The sequence below is a fragment of the Chamaea fasciata genome, unplaced genomic scaffold, assembly GCF_029207755.1.
Source record: "Chamaea fasciata isolate MVZ Bird 193981 ecotype frontalis unplaced genomic scaffold, bChaFas1.0.hap1 SCAF_26, whole genome shotgun sequence".
NCBI lineage: Eukaryota > Metazoa > Chordata > Aves > Passeriformes > Sylviidae > Chamaea > Chamaea fasciata.
In genome coordinates, this window is record NW_027094111.1 from 6,722,043 (window position 1) to 6,742,333 (window position 20,291).

General features: G+C 44.4%; 1 protein-coding gene across 4 annotated transcripts; it reads left to right on the forward strand.

The window, feature by feature from the left end:
- The first annotated feature begins 1,464 nt into the window (after nucleotides 1-1,464).
- Nucleotides 1,465-18,075, forward strand: TRNAU1AP (tRNA selenocysteine 1 associated protein 1). Of its 4 annotated transcripts, none has more exons than XM_066204476.1 (10): nucleotides 1,472-1,595; nucleotides 4,388-4,470; nucleotides 4,577-4,674; nucleotides 5,398-5,497; nucleotides 7,973-8,025; nucleotides 8,747-8,878; nucleotides 11,935-12,054; nucleotides 13,434-13,596; nucleotides 14,493-14,526; nucleotides 16,682-18,075. In XM_066204476.1, exons 3-10 carry the CDS (start codon nucleotides 4,589-4,591, stop codon nucleotides 16,816-16,818), a joined length of 825 nt encoding a protein of 274 aa, XP_066060573.1. In that variant the 5' UTR covers nucleotides 1,472-1,595; nucleotides 4,388-4,470; nucleotides 4,577-4,588; the 3' UTR covers nucleotides 16,819-18,075. The 4 variants fall into 4 exon arrangements, with proteins under 4 accessions (XP_066060571.1, XP_066060574.1, XP_066060573.1 ...); XM_066204475.1 differs by having other exon boundaries at nucleotides 1,473-1,595; nucleotides 4,388-4,464; XM_066204474.1 differs by lacking the exon at nucleotides 4,388-4,470 and having other exon boundaries at nucleotides 1,465-1,595.
- Nucleotides 18,076-20,291: the final 2,216 nt, after the last annotated feature.

Here is a 20,291-nt window from a genome sequence, read left to right on the forward strand (position 1 = left end):
AGAATTCTCCATTCCCCTCCCGGTGGGTTTCACGCATTAGTCACGGAACAGGGATGCTACGGGGCAAGATGTGACTGGACGCTGACACATCACTTCGGAAGGAGTTCCAGAATTGGCACCATCACGTGAAGCTGCCCAATGCCAGCACCGGAAAACGTCCACCCGACACCGGCGGGCTCTTGCTGCCCTCTCCCGGGATACGAACGCCGGGAGGCACCGCCCGACTCGCCCGGAGTCCTAATCACTGCAGCGAAAATAGCGCAGAGGCTTTGGAGTGTCCCTGTCGCCAGGAGCTGGATTTATGGCGTGCGGCAGCGCCTGCAGAGCCACAGCCAGGGATTCGGCCCATGCCTGGCCTTCCGTAACAGGGCACAGGGCTCACCCATGATGGAAGATGCCGAAATTCCAACCGGCTCTCGGGATGTCGAAAATACCAACCAGCTATCAGGCGCGTTCGTCTCTGCTCCGTCGGTATGAGTAGGCTCATCTTCTTCAGGAATTTCCACCCTCGCTGTCGAAGGCCTGAAGAAGTAAACAAGAGAAAAGGATCACACCGTACCCAATCTAACCCTGCGTTCCGGGCTCATGACCCCGAGGATGGATCTCTTATCTGCATGAAGAGGCAGTGATCTAAGCTCAGAGCCCAAATTTGGCTGGGATTCGAAGCTTCTGATGCAGCTGCTGCCCCGTTGGGTGGAGGGCAGCCAGGATCATGGCCTCTCGCAAACCTCTCTACCAACAAAAAAACCCCCAAAACCCACCTCAAGTCTTGGGCCTTTCAACATTGTCAAAAACCGTCTGACTTTGTAAACCCTTTACCAGCTCTGACAGCAGTGGTGCCTTGAAGAGACGACCAAAGTGCTTGTCACAGCATGGAGCTATGTCAGGGGAGGGTTGGGTTGGATATCAGGAAAAGATTCTTCTCCCGGAGGGTGCTGGGACACTGAGCAGACTCCCCAGGAAATGGTCATTACCCCAAGGCTGCCAGAGCTCCAGGAGCATTTGGACAATCCTCTCAGGCACAGGGTGGGATTGTCTAAATGTCCTGTGCAGGGCTAAGAGTTGATCTCGATGATCCCTGTGGCTCCCTCCCAACTTCGCATATTTTATGATTTTTTTCCGAATATCTGAATCTCCTGTCTCAGCTTAAGGCCATTTCCTCTTGCCCCCTCACTGCAGGCACTGTAGAAGAGACCGGCCCCCCACCTCACTACAATCTCCTTCCAGGTAGCTGGAGTTGCCCCAAATCCTCCCTGCCCGAGCTGCCCCAAACCCCCGCCCTCTCCCACGGCTCCCTCTCGCGGCTGTCGCTCCTCCTGCCGCCAGGGGGCGCTACGGCGGCCGGGGCGCCGCTCTCTCCGCCCGCCGGGGCCGCGGAGGAGGTGGCTGCGCCGAACCGGGCGGCGGCGGGAGGGACCAGGGGAGGGACCGAGGGACGAGGGAACCGGGGGAGGGACAGAGGGAGGGGCGCGGCGGAGGCGGCGGCGGCGGGGCCGGGCCGCGCCGCGCCGCGCCGGGAGGTGGAACGCGCGGCCCCGCTGAACCCGCCGCGGGCCTGCGGGAGCAGCATGGCCGCCAGCCTGTGGATGGGGGACGTGAGTGTCCGGCCGGGACCGCGCGGCTTTGTGAGGGGGGCAGGGGGCGGCCGGGCTGCGGGGGAAAGCGGCCGGGTCGGCGCGGACGCAGGAGGCACTGGCCGGCTGATAGCGTCACTGACCGGCACCCGCACCCTGACTGACTGACGCCCTCCCACCGACCGACTGACACCCTCAGACTGACGGACACGCTCACACCAATTGATGCCCGCACTCTGGCACTCTCAGACTGTCTGACACCGTTACAACAACTGACAACCTCACTCTGACTGACAGACACTCAGTCTGACACCCACTCAGCAACCGACGGACTGACATCCTCACACTTCTGACACCCTCACTGACACCTGACACCAGCCCACCCTCTCCCCCTGACTGACTAACCGCCTCACACCACTGACACCCCCGCAGACACAGCCTCACAAGCCCCTCACACATTCAGACACACCTAAACTCCCCAAGTGACACTCACCTCATACACTTCTGTGCATGCTGACATGCTCACACAGGCTGACACACAAATTCAGATACAAACGCCAGCCTGACAGGCACATTTGTGAGCAGTTAAACTCACACACACACACCCCGCAATGAGAGGGACCCTCGTTGCTTGCCTGCAGTCAGGTCACAGCCACTCTTACTCTTACACCAGTGTCCCTGGTGGGCTGACACCTGCATGGGCACCAAAAAGTCTCACACTTCCATACTCTTAAGAGGCACTTACACACTCCCATATTCACAGCGTGTACACTTGCATGCTTCAAGGATTTGTCTTCTGTTTTACCTGCTCAGCTGCTATAGGCACTTACATTGTCATACTGTGCAAGGCATTTACACAAACTCATGGTTGTGCTGCTGATTGTGCACACACTTGTATGCAGTCACATTTGTGTGCACCTCTCCAAGATTGCCCCTCACAGCCGGCCCCCCTACGTGCGCACCCATGGGGGCACTTACACCCTCATAAGGATTTTGACTTTCCTACATGCACACACGTGCACAGGCACTTACACACCCTGCTAGGTTCCTCATTCCTGCCTGTGTGTGTACCTGGCAGGAAGAGCACCTGTGTGAAGCACCACTCACAGGTGCTTCTTCACCCAAGGTGTCTTGCTGCCCACTTATATGCGCACTGTGGGCACCCTCACAGTGATGCACAGCCCACAGTGTCCCTTGTGTGCCCTTCACACCCTCACTCTTGTGCCCCTGTGTCCTTCACCACTCAGTGCTGAGCACACACTTCCACAATTAAGCGTACTCTCCCCAGTGTGTTGTAGTGCTCTGCCACCCACCCACATTGCATGTATGGGTGTGCTCAGTGTGTTGTGGTGCCTGCGTTGCTGCCACTGTGGTACACTGTGACACATACATGTGGTCTCACTGCTGTGTGTAGTGTCTTTGCTGTCTGTCATACATTTCTACACATCTCTGTGTACTTCGCTATGTGTGTACAGTCACACTAGCATGAGACAACTTTCCTGCCACCTGTTTCCTTGACATACCTTTCTTTAGCCCCTTTCTTGCAGCTCACACCAGCACAGTCCTGCTTGCATGTAGTGTTCCTCATCTCGCATGTGTGTGTACACATAGCCCAACACATCCCTAAGAATCCCGCTGGGTACTTCTTTCCCACACACACACTCAGCACACCCAGTTTGCCATGGTATCAGGGAGTCCTCTACTGCCTTTGCTCCTGCACAGAGACTCCATGGAGTCTGTTCTCCCTTTTCCCCACAAAGAGGGTTATCTGCCACCTCTCTACCATAAAGCCCATCTTCTTTTTCATCACTACTCTCATAAGCAGGCCATGGCTGTTTGAGCCACACGGATATACCCAAGAAACTGGTTGTCTTTACAAATCCGGCTTTCCTGTACACACACACACCCCCAGGAACACCCTCCATAGCATGTCTGTGCAGAGTGGTGCTGTCTCTGCTCCTGGGACGAGTCAGTTCTGCTTCACACTCGCCTCCACAGGGCATCTGCTGCCTTTCACACGTGCGAGTGCAGTTATGGTCACCTTTCACATACTGCACATTCTGTCACGCACACAAGTGGTGGAGCCACCTGGTACCTGACAGACACACAAATACCATGAGCCACCTGTCTTACATAGGTAAATACATGGAGCTATATTTATTTTGTATATATATATTGTATATATACAAAAAAATATATGTATATATTTTTCAGCTCCATGTTACCTGTCACACCCACTGCTCCCTATTTTAATTTTGGTTGGTTCCCTCCTCCAGTTTCTGTTATCCACAGAGGTATCCTGTTCACTCAGGTTCTTCATAGTATATATGATCCAAATTCCAGCACCATTTCCTACTTGTCAGTCCCTTACACCACACAGACATCTGCTCTCCAGCATGTTCACATACACTCTTACCTGCACAGTGCCATTCCCTCCCTGTGACATGAACATGGTCAGTGCTGCCATGGGCAGGATGAAGCATAGAGCCACTGTGGGATGCAATTCCAGGGCTTCCTCTGAGTGCTGCCCTGTTATCTCCTGGGTTGTGCAAGGCAGACACAGCTCTGCAGACCCCTACCACGGGTCCACGGGGCAGTGTCACCTGCCACGTGCCCGGGGTTGTGCTGCACCTGTGTACCCACAGCGCTGGCCCAGCCTTCGCTTGCACCTGGAGAAGGAGCCTGCCACCTTCTCCCCTGCTCCCTGTAGCAAATGCTCAGTTTGTTGCTGTATTTTTCTGAGTGGCTTTTGTCCTTCTGTGAAGCTCCCTGTTCTCTGAAATTCATGCTGTCTCTTGGGTTCCACTTTGCAGACTGTTGAGCCTGGTTCATGCATGCCTGCTGGTTTTGAGTGGCATCGACCCTCTTAAATGAGTCTTCTTTTTGAAGTGTAAGGGTAAAATCCTTCTCAATAATGTTTTAACTGCTTAGGGGGACATTGACACATATATTCTCTTTTTTGTAGATGCCCTGATCTAACTTTTTTTTTTTTGCTTTTATAGCTGGAGCCCTATATGGATGAAAACTTTGTTTCAAGAGCCTTTGCCACCATGGGAGAGCTTGTACTGAGTGTAAAAATCATTCGAAACAGGTTGACAGGGTAACTGTTTCTGATTGTTCTCCAAGTGCATTTGGACTGAAGTGTCACTGTGGTCCTTCCGTATCAGAGTGAATTTTCCCTTTGAGTTTCTCACCATTGCTGCCACCAATATGGGAATATTTATGAGGGCAGTGGAGAGGGCACTTCTGGCTCTTCAGCCTCCCCTCAACAAACAAGCTTTGGCCCTCATCCTGCTGTGCTCCAGCACTCAGTCAGAGCAGTGTATGGATCTCATTCCATCCCTCTGGGAATTACACCTCCCCAGGCTTTGGTCATAAATCTGTAGTGCAGCTGTGTGATGCTGACAGAAGTGGGAAGTCTCTGACACCAATAAGCAATTTATTTCTTTATTTGAAATAAAGTGAGTGATTTATGCAGAATAAAGTAGTTTCATTCTTATTAATTTTTCTTTTAAGAGCTATAGTTTCAGTTTTCTGTAGTTTAAACTTGGATGGGCATATCGATGGTCAATGAAAATAGGAGGTTAAACTGTAAGCTAAACCATCTTCCATGTGCTTAGGTTGACCGTACTTATGGTAAGTAGGGGCTGTCCCTTGAGATTCAGCTTCTCTTTGGTAGCTAATGTTTATACTTTAAAAAGAAACTGTTCTGTGTATTGCAACTATAGCAAATTTCCTACCAGTTATCTAAATACAACTTTCCTCCTCAAATGTGTTTTAAATTTATAACCTTTGTCTTTTCTCTTCTGTGTTGTACGTTCAGAATTCCAGCAGGCTATTGCTTTGTAGAATTTGCAGATCTAGCTACTGCAGAGAAATGTTTACACAAAATCAATGGAAAACCACTTCCTGGTGCTACACCGGTAAGTAAATGGGATCAGCCAGTTGAGAACCAAAACTTCACAGGGACAGATAGTATAGAATGTGTGTTTTTAATGATTACAGACAAATTCAATAGTTAGCAAACTGGAATTCTTCTTTGTTTTAGAATTGAAGTTATGACTATAAAACTGTTAATGTTCTTGCTCAGAAAACTGTTGAGAAAAACCACTGATTTCTTTGTGACTTGTCTAGATAAAATCCAGGTGTAGAAGTGTTGTGAGGTGTGGAGTTTTTTAATATCTGAGCATTTCCGCTGTTACCAAAGTCAGACTAATCAGAAACCTGAGAAGAGCAAAGAAGAAATTAGACTGAGTATAGTGTATAATGCCACAATTCTTCCATCGCTCTCCTTTTGTATAATCATGGAGTCACAGAGTGATTTGTCTTGGAAGGGACCTTAAAACTTACCGTATTTCATCCCCCATGATGGGAGGGACACCTTCCCCTAGACTGACCAAGTTGCTCCAAGCCTCATCCAACCAGGCTTTGGACATTTTCAGGGATGAGACAACCTGAGAATTTACCTGTATGTATTGTTACATGTGTACAGGATGAACTTGCAAGTTCACACTGTCTTTTGAGTAACGTTGATTTACAAGAGAAATATGACTTCTAATCTTGCATTGTTCTTGGCCCTTAGCAAACAGAAATTACCCAAACATCTTTACAGTGGAGAAGGAGCCAGAGTATTGAATAATTGCAGTGTATAACTAATGTCTCCTCTGCATAAAAGCTGGGTAGTTAGGAAAAAGAGAAGAAATAGTCAGTGAGGCTAATTTTAGGATGTTGACTTAAATATGTGGTAGATTAAAATGGGACAGCTGACACAGCTGTCTGTTGTATCCACAGGAGTTGGCTGCAGTAGCTGGGGTGACTGGTTCATAAAGCAGCTCTAGAATCACCTCAGTTATGGTGTGATATACAAGGTAAATGGATTCTTATTTCAGAGTAGCTAATACCCAGAGCAGGAAACCAGGAAGTCCAGACTGAACTATTTAGTCTATGTTCCTGAGAGGGTGATGTGCCCCGTTAAAAAGAGTCGATGAGAGGCCTGGGGATGTTTCACATGTTTGCTCATGGTTAAGGCAAGCTGATCATCCTGGATGCCTTCTGTAGTCACTGGAGAGACAAAGAGAGCAGGTCTTGCAAGGAGTAAGATGGTAATGGAAGTTTGGTTTTGGGAATACTCATCTTTCTTCACAGTTTTTTTAAAACAGAGTGCTGTGTGGAGGGATTATTTGCACGTGGAGAGAATTACAGATGTCAGGGAAAAATCCAAAGCAGCACAAATCAGTGCACTCAGCAGGCAACTGCCCAGCTTGTCCTTTGCATTTAGAGACTTTTGCTTACAGAAAATTTGAGTGTGGCTCATGCTTTTATTTATTTTGAAATACTGAATCAGCCAAAGGAATAACAGAGAGCCATGGTGCTGGTGCTGTCTTTCTTCCAAGCATTGGTGTTCCCAGTTCCCATCTGAGTGGAAGTACTCTCAGGTATCTCGTTGATTTTAAACCTAGAATATTGCAGTGAAGGGCAAGATCCAAAAAAAAGATCTAAGTGCTTCAAAGTGGAATCTAAAGTTTGTGTTAGCTTGTAAATGGTCCACAGAAAGTTGTGTAGTATTATTCAAGCATGCAAGAAACAGGCTTATGTCCTAGAGTTAAGTTTGTGCTCTATTTCCCAAGAATTATTTACCTGTTTTGAGGGAAGGAAATCCATCATACAAGATCCAGGAACACACTGGGCTCTTCACTGTACTGAACAAGTACCCTGATCTCTAGGGCATTTCTGATTGTGATCGGAAATCCTGATTTCTGATCCTTACATTAGCCCCTGATGTCTAAGAGCTGATCCAAAGATCTTGGTCTCCTTAGATCTTGGTCTAAACTTACAAGTAAGCTGTCGCTTGGGTACAAGTTGGTGAAGTCTGGTAGGTTGGGGACAGAGAGTTCCAGGTGGGCACAAATCTGGGTTGCCGGGAAACTTGTTTCAAAAATAAATTCAGATGCAAAATTTAAAGAGGCTTCCAGTGTCCAATGTAGTTCTGTCAGAACCCTTTAATTTTGGATCTTACTAAATGTCCAGAGCCAAGTATTTAGCCACACTTCCAGACCCAGGTTGATTCCATTTTCCAGTTTGTTGGGTTCTGGTCTGCTAGTGTTTGTGTTAAATCACAAAAGTCCATTAGTGGTGCTGTCATTTCATTTTAAGACATTAAAATTGGAAGAAATTTAGCATTTCTTATTACTACCTCTGTTCAGGTTTTGATTTTCATTATTATACCTGTATTGACGCTAAATAAAAATGTGCTTGTTACCTTAACTGGCTGGCCTGAAGGCATCAAACGTGTCAGCATTAAGAAGGTTGTATTAAATCAGCTTATTGTGTTTTTCCCTAATTGCTTGAATTCACATGACAACATTTGAATGTATGGATTCATTTTTGCCTTGTTTCAGGCAAAGCGTTTTAAATTGAATTATGCAACATATGGAAAACAGCCTGATAACAGGTAAGTGCTCAATATTTAAATATTAATTTTTGTCTGCTTAATGTCTCTTTATTAATTGCCTTGCAAAAAGTATTCAAAATGTGTAAACCCAAATTCAGCACTGCCAGTCTTTAGTAGAGGGAGGAGAACTTAGACTGCCAGTTTTGTTCTTTGTCTTGTGTGTGGCACAGCAGATTTATCCAGCATCCTTTAAGGTATTTAAACTTTGTAGCATCAAAGTATCTAATTGATATGTTATAATTTAAGATCTATGTATTGGAAATAGCATATCTATAAATGAGATATTGTTTTCTTGCTGTTTTAGAATCAGAGATATCCTGTGAGTAATAAGCAGTGAAATAATCTTTAAATAAAAAGCAGTATAAAGTTGGTTGTTTGTGCTGCTTGAATTAACTTGAAAAAGCACTGTCAATAAAAATTTTAGTTAAGTAGTTTAACTGGTGACACTTTAAAGTCTCCATTAAATGATCTTTTAATATCACTCTTCTCTGAATTCAAATATTTAGGCTAAATGGTAACTGTCACTCAGCATGTCCCTTGGTTTTTTTCTTCTTTGTTTTTTTGGTTAGTTTTTTTGTTTTGTTTTGTTTTGTTTTTGTTGTTGTTGTTGTTTTTTGTTGTGTTGTTTTTTGTTATTGTTGTTTTTGGTTTTGTTTGGGGTTTTTTTTGTTTGGTTTTTTTTTGGTGATTGTATTTAAGAAGTTTTCTTTTGATTCTTTAGTCCAGAATATTCCCTTTTTGTGGGAGACCTGACTCCCGACGTGGATGATGGGATGTTATATGAATTTTTTGTTAAAGTTTATTCATCGTGTAGAGGTGGAAAAGTTGTTTTGGACCAGGCAGGAGTATCCAAGTAAGTTGTCTTTTATTCACTTTTTTTCCACTTCACATGTGGCAACAGGAAAGACAGAATGCAGCAAGGGAAAAAAAAATCTTTTGGCTTAGATTTTAGTATTATTTAAATATAGTGTTCTTGGCCATTCAGCCTGAAGTTTGCTTGAGTTTTGATAGTCACATGGGTAACAGCACTCCTATGTCAGTGTGAGGCCCATCGTGTGTTATTGCACTTCTTAAAATGTCTTAAGTAATCATGAGACACTCTCTTCCTCGACTCTCAGGTGGAATTGTGCTTTACAAACTTTAAGCTATTGAGTGTGTATTCCTGTGAGAGCTGTACAGGGTTGTTGTTTTTTTTTTTTCAAATAGGGTAGGGCACACAAAGCTGTGGTTCACTATCAGGTTCTCAGTAGCTGCCTTGTTCGTCTTTCCTGAAAATCTCTTGCCAAAAACAGATATCAAAAAGCTGGATTTCTTAATGTAATTAAAATATTTTCTAAATAGCACAAAATTAAACTGTATTTTCCAGAGGAAGGAGCAGTTGGTGAGCATCCTTGTTTTCAAAGCACAGCATGGCTTCAGTGAAGCACAATTTTCTGATAAAATACCTGTGAGAATGTTGGGATAAGATATTTGCCATGGCTGTAGGTCCCCCCACCTTCTCATGTGCGGTTTCTCAGTCTTAGACAGGCTCGTTTGAAGGAATCTCTGGAGGCCTCTGGTCCAGCTCCTAACAGGACTGCAGCCAACACTAGATAATATCATCCATGAACTGTGTGGCCCAGAAAACCTCCCAGGATGGAGATAATTCAATCTTTCTGGGCAGCCTGTTCCAGAGCTTCGCTTCTCCCCAGTCATGAAGTTCTTCTTCATGTACAACCTGAACCTCTTGCAGAGCTACTCAGTCTCTCTGGCTGTTGAGTCCTTGTGCTGTCATTGCCACCTCACCTGGGACTGACAGTGTTGGCTTGGGATCTGCGTGCCTTCTGCTCCTCCTTAGTGTAAACCCCACAGTTCCTGTTGTGCTGCACCTGCTTCAGCCTCAGTCTATAGAACAGGTGTTGGTGCTGCAGGTTGGACTACTAGTTGGGTTTTGGGAACTGTGCATATGTGCAGACCTCAAGAAAAGGAAATCTGTGGTAGCTTGGGAAATGGGGAAGGAGCAGGGACTCAGAGTCCTGCTTCTGGGAAGAGCAAAGCTGTTTCCCCTGGCAGTGCCAGAGTGTTGGCGCCAGGGGCTTTGTTGGGACTTGTGCAGTTGCTCAAAGCTGAGGAAACTGCAGGTGTCAGTGTGATGTGAGAGAGGAGTTTAGGGCTTGTAGACATGCCCAGCGAAGCCCTGACCCTTCCAGCTAGGGCTGGTGGATCAGGAAGGCCTCTTCCCAAGCATTTCTGCAGACAGGAGAGTTGCTGTGGTGCTGTGCTTGCTTCTCTGCTTTCTGCTGAGGGTGCAGGTGCCGAGGCTTTTCCAAACTTCAGGGGCAGGACAGAAGGTCTGCATGGAGGTCCTGGCCACGAAGAAATTATTTCTTTCCACACCAATGGTTTAGCTATTGGTGTGGAAAAGCTAAATGTCTGGAAGAGTTGGAAGAATCAGTGTCTGGAAGACTTGGAACAATCACTGTCTTCCTTGCAGCACCTAGCATCTACTCCTGTACACTGCACCTATCTCTCTATCTGTCTCTATTTTGGAACTGCCAGTCTTCCCTGTTTCTCTTACACAGTCCTGGTCCCATCTGAAAATCTGCAGGAGTCTTTTGGCAGCTTAGAACTTAGTTGGATTTGTTGACTTGAACTGGATTAATTTGTCATAGTCCTTTGGCAGAGGGCAAGTTAAACAAACATGGGTATGTGTAGAGTTTTGCTTGTGCTTAATAATCTAGTTGTATGTAGATAAGCCTAAGCTTTGATCTGGTCTTTTTTGGGAGGAGGATACATCCATACCTGTGTATATATATATAAAAATAAGATATTTGGGCTTGTGTGTGGAGCTTGCTGTGCATTTTCTGGGGCATGAACTGCTCTGAAATAGCTGCCAGAGGGGTCCTCCCATGAGTAGTAAGTGATGCTGCTTTCAAAATAGTACATTACTTGGTGTTTAGCAGTTCCCACAGAATAGATAATGCACTGTGAATTTACACCCTTGCTTACAGCTTGCTCTTTTCCCCAGGCAGACAAGCCCTTCCCCTCCCAAACTTCTTCCTTTGCATAGATGGATTCCTCTTACCCTCCCACACCTAAGTCTTTGATCTTTTTGCTGGGTAAGGCAGCCCATCCCATGATGGGATCCTGGCACTGCTGTCTTGGATACTGTTGCATTGCTTCTGACTCACTACAGCATCTAAATCCCACGCAAAGGACCGTTGGGGTTGGAGGAAGTTGGAGTTTTCAGTCTGGCTGACATGCAGTGCTGCCACACTACAGTGAAAGGTTGTTGCAGAGTCCAGGGATTCTGGATATCCTGACCCTGTTCCAGCTGTGCTCTCAGAGCAGGTTTTAGCTATTTGATGTTAAGAGCTCATTTTCAGGCCCACTGTTGGAAATGCTATTGTTGGGAATGGCAGAAAGCTTATTTGAATATATTCCTGTTGAAAAGTGAACTTGATTGGAACACATATCTCGTTGACCCTAGGAAAAAGTCGTGTTTTCCATCACAGTGGAGCAGTTTTGGATAGAAGCAAAGTCTATCTTATGCTGACTTGCAACTCTTGAGATGATCACTATCCTCCCAGCAGAGATCTGCAGCTTTACCACATGTCAGTTCATACATTTTGATATGGCTTGTGTCAGCTCACTTCCAGTTCCCCGGAATCCACGGGCAGAAGAGCTACTTTACATTGATAAGCCCTTGAATGTACTGCCAGAGCTTGGATATGTGGCTTCAGGCATTCTGGAAAAGCAACTGGAAGGCAGAATAGTTTCATCTCTCCCAAAAGCAGGGACAACAACCCTAATGAACATTTTAATTCACTGTGTTTCCCAAACCAATTCAAATTTCATTTGTACTAATTTTTATAATGTGGCATGGCTCTTTGGAGTTGTTTTTATGTGAGTTATTCTGTGTCTCTGCAGAGGTTATGGGTTCGTGAAATTCTCAGATGAACTGGAACAGAAGAGAGCACTGACAGAGTGTCAGGGAGCTGTGGGGTTGGGCTCTAAACCTGTACGCTTGAGTGTGGCTATACCAAAAGTGTGAGTAGAAGAACAGCTGGACATTTATATGAAAAATCACATCTGGTGTTAAATGCCTTTTAGTGCTTTGGGTACATGTCCTAGATGTCTCCATCACAAAATGAAGGAATACCCATGAATATGGGGAGTATCAGAATGCCCAGGAGTTCAAAGAAATTATAACATTAGCTCAAGACTAAGAATTTTACACTGTTTTGAATTGTATACATTATTAAATCCGTACACGTGTACACACTGTAGTTAAATATGATTGTTTTTAAAGTGTATGTTCCTTTGTATTAAGTTGAAATAGTTTATGATGGCTTAATGATGTCTGGATAGCAAAGTTCAACTACCTTTTAAATTCTATTATGATGTCTACTACAGATAAGACTTTTGGGGCAGGGATTAACTTTTTTTTCTGTGTTTGTTCAGAACCTGATACAATGAGATCCTGGTCTGACTTGGGGCTCGTAGCACTAGGGTAATACGAATCATAGTAATTGCTCCCTATTTGAATAATATTTAGATTTTAAATGACCTCGTAAGTCTTGGCAGGGGGCGGGGGGAAGGAAGAGAAAAGCAAAAAAATGGGGTGTATCGTGATGAGAAGATTGATGTTTTCTTCTTCCTACTTCTCACTAATTTCATCATTAGTAGAAATAGCCATTTCCAAACAGTATTTGTCATCTCATTATTTCAAATTTTGATAGTAGGTGGAATCTTATTTCCTTGGGAATGCTGCCACGTTATGGCGAGGGGTAGGAATTTTAGTCAGTTCTCAGGGTATTTAAGTTTATTTTTTGATTACTAGTAGTTCTTATTTCATTAACTTTTTCAAGTCTGCGCATTGAAGACCACCCAGTTCAGAGAGAAAATGGACGAATCCTTGCTTAGGTTTCTGTATGACAGTGGCAGAAGGGAGAGTTTTTCCCATTCTTACAAAAGAAAACTCAAGGTTTTTTGCAAGGCTTTAACTCTTCATATAAAGCAAGACTCAGTACCTTCTCTTAGAAAGCTGCAGATCACTTAAATTAATCCTCCTTATCAGAATGAAAAAGGGACTCTGGTATCTGGATTGTGGTTCAGGATTGTTCTGAACTGAAGCTCATAGTTCTGAACTCTTCCCTTCCCAAAGCCAGGAAGTGATACCCAATTAGCTCATAAAGAATGAAAGCAATGTTCATTAATGAAGAGGAATATGAATACAGGAAAGGGTATTAAATTTAAACAATTAAATATTGCTCCAGTAAACAGTGAATATATTTTAAAGATTGAAATTTGCATGTTAGATTAAGTGTTGTCTCTTTACTACATTGTATCTTAAGCTATTTCACTGCTTTTTTCATACTTGTTCTGCACTATTCTATTGCAACTTACTCCTGCTTTATTTTTTTAAGTAATCGTGTGAAACCAATGGAGTACAATCAGATGTACAACTATAATTACAATCAGTATTACCAGCAGTATCACAACTACTACGCTCAGTGGGGGTACGACCAGAACACGGGCAGTTACAGCTACAGCTACCCCCAGTACGGCTACACGCAGAGCACCATGCAGGTAGGGCAGCACAGAAACACCACAGAGCTTGAAAGGTGGGATGGGAATGTCTTATCTCCAGCTCTGAGAATCACAGAGTGTCCTGAGCTGGAAGGGACCCGCAGGAATTATTGACTCCAACTTCTGGCCCTGCCCAGGACACCCCAACAATCCCACCCTGCGTCTGAGAGCATTGTTCAAATGCTCCTGAAGCTGAGGCAGCCTTGGGGTTGTGCCTATTCCCTGGGGAGCCTGTTCAGTGCCCAAGCACCCTCTGGGGGAAGAATCTTTTCCTGATACCCAGCCTGACCCCCCCCGACATAGCTCCAGCCGTTCCCTCAGGTCCTGTCCCTGGTCACAGAGAGCAAAGACTGGAGCTGTCCCACGGGAGGAGCTGCAGCCCCAATGAGCTCTGCCCTCAGTCTGCTCTGCTCCAGACTGAACACACCAAGAGATCTTACTATAGACCTCTTAATAATGAAGTCTTAATATAGCTACTACTTAGTGTTTATCCCATGGTGTGTCCTGTTGCCTTATGGAGACTATACTGCTGAGATAAAAAAAGGTCTAGAGGACACAAAGGGTCTCTTAATATAGTTGTCATGGTAGAAGAGTTCTCTTGGTACAGGAAGTGCTCAGAGTGCCTTTGGAATCCTTCATAAACTTTGTTATAGAGGGTAGAACACATCAGAACAGTCACCCCATTTCAACCTTGAAATTTCAAGAACTGCCTCTCTTAGAGGTTTAGTGTAGGATCTTGACCATGGAGTTGGGAATGAAACACAGGCTTATGTGTGAAGAATTCTGTTGTAATAATTCCAGTGTAAGTCAGTCTCTGACAGTACTAATCAACAAATGATGCTTGCAAAAGAAAATATGATTATTGACTGTCCTAAGGGGTTTTTTTTTCCTTGCAGACATATGAAGATGTTGGTGAGGATGCATTGGAAGGTATGTTTCTCAGATTCTGTATTGAAGTTGTCTGTATGTTCTGCACTGCTTATAGACTTTCCTAAATCAGCCCTAACTTCAATTTATAATATACCTTTATCTTTGAGTAAGTCTGAGAAAATTTGTGGGTCACTATCACCTAGAACAGTTGCATCCTGGTTTTACTGTTGCTGCTCCTAGTCTGAACCTGGTGAGGACTGAAACTGTTTGACTTCCCCAGCACTGAGATTTTAATCTTCTGTAGTACTGAAATTTTTATCCTATTTTTACTAGGGTTTTTAATTCTGATATGCTACCAAGAAAAAGTAGATATTCTGTTTTTCTATAAAATCTTGACATTTAAAGCCCAGAATACTTAATTGTGCTTTTAGTTTAAAAGTAAAAGGGAATAATATTAGTCACCATGCTGATAAAATATTTCAAGCAGTCACTGCTTGAAATGGGTCACTAAGCCAGATTGGGCTTTTAGATACCTGTACAAGTAGCTTTCATTTATTGATGCAAGAAACTATCATTTCATGCCAGCCATTCCAGATTTCTGTCTTGAGTGGAATATGCACTATGCAGTGTATCTTACTCATCTCTTAAAAAAAAAAAAAAATTAACGTGGTAACAGATCTACAGGATCCACAGGTATGAGTGATGATGTGTGTGGAAGCTCTTAATGGCTCTTGAAAGCATTCCAGGAGAGCTTTCCTTTTGCTGAACCAAACATCCCAGGACTAGAGTTGGGACATCTCTAGATATCTTTTTTTTCTGGTTGATTAAATGAAAGATTCCTACATTTGTAGAAAACCAAATTCATGTATTGCCACTGTATCATTCCTTTTCCTTAAATCTCTTCTCCTGTAATGAGTTACAACATGATGTAGCTAAAATCAAACATAGAATCCTGGAATGGTTTGGGTGAGAAGGAATTTCAAAAGTCATCTTTATCCACCCGCTGCCATGGGCAGGTACTCCTTCCACTAGACTAGGTTGCTCCAAGCCCTGTCCAACCTGGCCTTGGACACTCAGGGATGGGGCAGCCACAGCTTTCCTGGGCAACCTGTGCCAGGGCCTCACCTCCCTCCTAAGGAAGTCACATGTTTACAAACACATTCCTGAAGTGTTTTAGAATCTTTCCATTCTTTCAGCTTTGTACTGAGAGTCATTCACTGACCTGTGTGATTGTGCTACTCTGATAACCTGAGCTTTGGGTTGCCACTGTTGTTAGGTGAACTTTATACCCTACAGGGTTTTGGGGACTTCATCACTGTGCATTGGTAGCAACAGGATTGGACCTGCTGGCTTTTTGTCCAGCTCCAAAATGCTTTCCAAACATTTCTTCCACATGTAAAATAGGGCTATGCTCACACATAATGCTGTGACACTCCCTTCGTTCCTAACTGTGACTCCAGCTTTGAGCTGCTGGAGGTTTTGGCAGACAAGCTCTGGTGACTGCTTGCAGCAGCACAGGATGCTCCCATCCATCCGTCCATCATTTGTGACCTCACAGTCATGATGAAGAAGGGAACGGGTGCCTCTGCCTCTGCTCCTGCCCTTTCCATCAGAGTGAGCCCCTTCTGGCAGTGCAGGTGGCTGCACTGGGCTGTGAGGTGGAGGTGTATGTTCCCTCCACTGGCTCTCCTGTGGGGCAATCACCACTGTAAAAAGGGATGTGTTTGGATGTATTTACTCCTTATCCCATGGCAGAGAGATTGAGCAGGGCTGATACGGTCAGGTTTGTGATTGGGTAAGTGCTGGGACTGTTTGGTGACGCACAGAATCACAGAACACTTGGGGTTGGAAGGAACTCTGGAGATCATTCAGTCCAATCCCTGTTAATGCAGGCTTACTTAGAGTATGGGACACAGGAACACATCCAGGTGAGTTTGCAATGTCACCAGAAAGGGAGACTCCACACCCTCCCTGGGCAGCTGTTACAGTGCTCTGCCATGCTCCATGAAAACAACTTCTTGTTCATGTTGAGGTGGTTGCTCCGTGTTCTGTCAGCGGGCACCACTGAACAGAGTCTGGCACTATCCTCCGACACCTGTCCTGGATATGTTGAGACTCCCCCTATGTTTGTTTTAATATACCAACTTGTTTACAGGGTGGGTTTTTTCTGAACACCTTTGATGTGTGACCTTTTTGTCCGTCTTTCCTCCTATAGATCCCACGCCTCAGTTAGATGTCCATGAAGCAAACAAGCAGTTTATGGAACAGAGTGAAGAGCTCTACGATGCCTTGATGGACTGTCATTGGCAGCCTTTGGACACTGTCTCATCAGAGATCCCAGCTGTGTTATAGCCTCGTTGCTGAGGCACTGTGTCTGTGAGACATCTTGCCCGTGCGCTCCAGACTGTTACACTGCCCCTGGATCCTGCAGTACTGAGGGGTGGCCCTTTCCCCACCCAGGTCTGGTACTCGGAGTACAGGAGGACTGTGGCCTTTCCTGTAGAGAACAAGTATTGTTAGGAGCATCTCAGTAACCTTTATTCATGGTGAAAATTAGAACTGCGACAGTTTTATTCCTTTTGTCTTGAAATGAACTCTTAATACTTACTGAAAATTGTAATTTATAAACTTTCAACAAGATGGCACAGGGGAGAGACTCTACTCCATCATACAATAAAAAAGTTGGTCTTTTAAGTAAAATTACCCATTGCATTTTGGTTCCTGCCCATCTTTCTGTTTTGCTGCCCATTCAACTGTCCTAAGTCATTTGACCCAACGCTCATCAATGTGTTATTTCAAAAAAGATCATTGTTGGACAGCACTAAAATGTCTCAAAATCTTTCCAGTGACTGGGTAAGGTTGCTGTAACTTGAGCATAGGATGAAAGCTTATGTTGTGGTTTACTTAAGCTGTGATCTTGAGCTTGCAAGTTTGATGTTCTTAAGCAATCAACCCAAAGAGCACTTTGGAGAGCAAAGACAGAAAGGAGTGTTATAGAGCTACAGATTGATGCCTTTTACCTAGTGATCTCCTGTACATCTGGTCTGCTTCTCCACCTGTGTATGAAGAAATAATTCCCCATCAACCAGCAGTTTAAAACACTTTTTCCAGCGTCCATATTTAAATGTTATTTTCTGTATCATGCCTTTATTTTTTTTTTATTGTGGACACACTTTGATAGTCTCATTGAGATGTTGAGATTTTGTAGTGTCTTCCACTGTCCAGTCAGAGTGAAACTGAAGATTTTGCAGCAAAAACAGGTCAGAGCAATTGCATTGATATATTGTGCAACAAATGGTTGTTAACTTGGAAAGCGGTTCTCTACTGAATGTTGTATAAGCTGGATGGACAAGCAATATATTTAAGCTGATATGTTACATTAGAGGTGAAAGTGAAAATAATAGCACTTATATACATGTTATAAGCCCTTTTTCAGGCTTTTGTGCCTTAAACTCTTGGGGAAATAGGAACAGAGAAACTACCTGTAATAAATGTCTATCCAAGGAATAATTCAGTAACTGAAATTGCTACTGCAGAGCATTTCGTTGCCTCCCTGCCCATGTTGATGCAGAGATTTGCCACAAAATTTAAATACTTTGATAAAGCTACTTCTACTACACCTTTGTTTGTGTCCATAATTATGACCTATTTGTCAGTCTGTGGTCTTTTTTTATCAACTGGAAGTGGGATGTGGGGGAAATGGTAATGTGACTGGAGTTAGGTTATTCCTAACAAGTGGAGCTATAGGACTGCTGGACTCCTGCTGTGAATTTTCCTCCTGCTGTGCCCCTGACTGTGCTGCTATCTCACTTCACCTGCTCTGAATGTCAGGAAAGGAATGTTCCCTGTGCATTCCAGGCGTTTCAGAAGCAGCAGAAGTGGAAGAGAGCAGAGCTTTATATCCTCTGATTTGGCCACTCAGGTCAGGACACCCCCTCTTCTTGGGAGGTTCAGCAGTGGCATTGCAGAAGTGATGGAAAGAAAGGCATTTAAAACACTTTCTGCATCATTCTGTTACTGTGCTGCCCTGTGTGCCTGCCTTTCTACTTTGGAGTTTATTTTTCCTACTCCCATGAATTTTAGCTTTTACAATGTGGCCATCCCAGTTTGCTCCAGAGGGTGAAGCCATACTTACTTATCAATATAAATTTATTCTGTTGTTCTCATCTGCCCAGCATTGCTATCTGTGGAGTATTCCCTAATGCCTGGATAAACTATCTCCATACAAGTCTGTCTCTAGAGGAGAGAGGAACAGGTTATCAGGGATCAGACAGTAACCCTGTGGGAAAATCCTTTTGCTCTCTGTGTTTGTTCTGTGGTGGAAAGAAAAATGGTAAATATTAATCCAACCCATCCTAACCCCTAATTCCTGAGAGAGCTGGGCATGTACTGACCCTTCTGAGGAATAATTTGGGAGTGCAGAAGGCTGCAGAGATGACCTGCTGACTCTTGTTTACTGGTGCTGCAGAGCTTAAAATAGCTCCAGCTCTCATTTCAGAAGAGAAGTTGATGCAAGGCTCTGGGCCTCATTCTCTGGAGTTATGAGCCGGGCTTTTGGGGTTGTTTGGGAGGATCTCAGCCAACGTTCTGTGGAGCTGTTAAATTTCTGCATAGTTTTGGTTTGGTTTTCTTTTTTTTTTTCTTCAATATCACTTACTCATCTTAATGTTCATTTTCAGCTCCCGGCCGTTATTGCAGTGTTTGAAACACAGGAGAGACTTTTATATGAAGCTACAAAACAGCCACCTCCTGTAATTTGTAGGGTTTGCTTTTTGGAATCCCAGTTAAATAGAGTGTGGGATTTTGTTTCTCCTGGATGGCTACAGGAAAAGCCCAGATTAATTACCATTTAGTGTCACACAGGATGAAAGACAAGGACTTCATGTAATAAGGTAATTTCTGCTTTTATCTCTGTGTGCTGAAGACAAGAAATCCAAGGCAGATGATATCACAGCTCCCTGGGATTACGTAATTCTTGAAAATTGCATCCATGTTGGCAACAGAGATCATGAAGCACTCTGCCTTTCAGCAGGCAAGATTTATAGCAATTCCAAATACAACTCAAACTTTCTTACTGTGTTCTTTGATGAAGATGCAATCATCCAATTTAGATGAAACTGTAGGGACTCCAATTCCCATTTGAGTTACACAGACTGGGAATGTTCTGCAGAGCTGGAGGGACATGGGTGTTTTCAGGCACAGAGTGGTGATTTCCAAAGGCTGAGCTCTGAGGCTGCGGGGTGGCCTCTTGACATTAGCCTGTGTTTAATTAAAAGCTTGACAGTACACACTGGAGTGGCCTGGAGGCAGCCCTGACCCACTTCCAAAGGGATGGGGAGTCTGGAAGCATTTCTTTAGCAAATGTATGGGTAAGAGGGCTGAAAAGGGCTGACAGTGATTTTTTTTTTTTTTTCCCCATGTGAGTCTGACTAGAGAAAGTTCCTGTTACTTGGATCAGTTTCTGGAGACAGGTTCATATCCCATGCACTGAGACATACACAACACCCTTAGGAACTTCTCTGAATCCCTTTTAAGGAACAGAGATAAATATTTGACTCTAATCTTCCTGTTCTGAGTTTCTCATTATTGGCTTGTTAATCTTCAGCTTTTGCTAAACAAGATCTGAGAGGAATTTTTACCTTCCAGCCTCGCTATCTCCCAGTGACCTTGTAAAGCATACTGGATACACCTGTTTCTGGATACAACTTGGTTAACCATGAAACTAACTCAGTGGCAGGATGGGGTATGAATCTGAAATGCAGTAGCAGAAACTGATAGAGCTGCTTCAGGAAGTGTCACTGGCAGAGCTCGCTTTCCCTTTTTCC

What these genes read in the sequence shown, in the direction of transcription:
- TRNAU1AP (XM_066204474.1), top strand. Translation starts at nt 1,569, where the DNA reads ATGGCCGCCAGCCTGTGGATGGGGGAC. An exon ending in ATTCGAAACAGGTTGACAGG is followed by an intron (nt 4,675 to 5,397) that starts GTAACTGTTTCT and finishes TTGTACGTTCAG; the next exon opens with AATTCCAGCAGGCTATTGCT. An exon ending in GACCAGGCAGGAGTATCCAA is followed by an intron (nt 8,879 to 11,934) that starts GTAAGTTGTCTT and finishes GTGTCTCTGCAG; the next exon opens with AGGTTATGGGTTCGTGAAAT.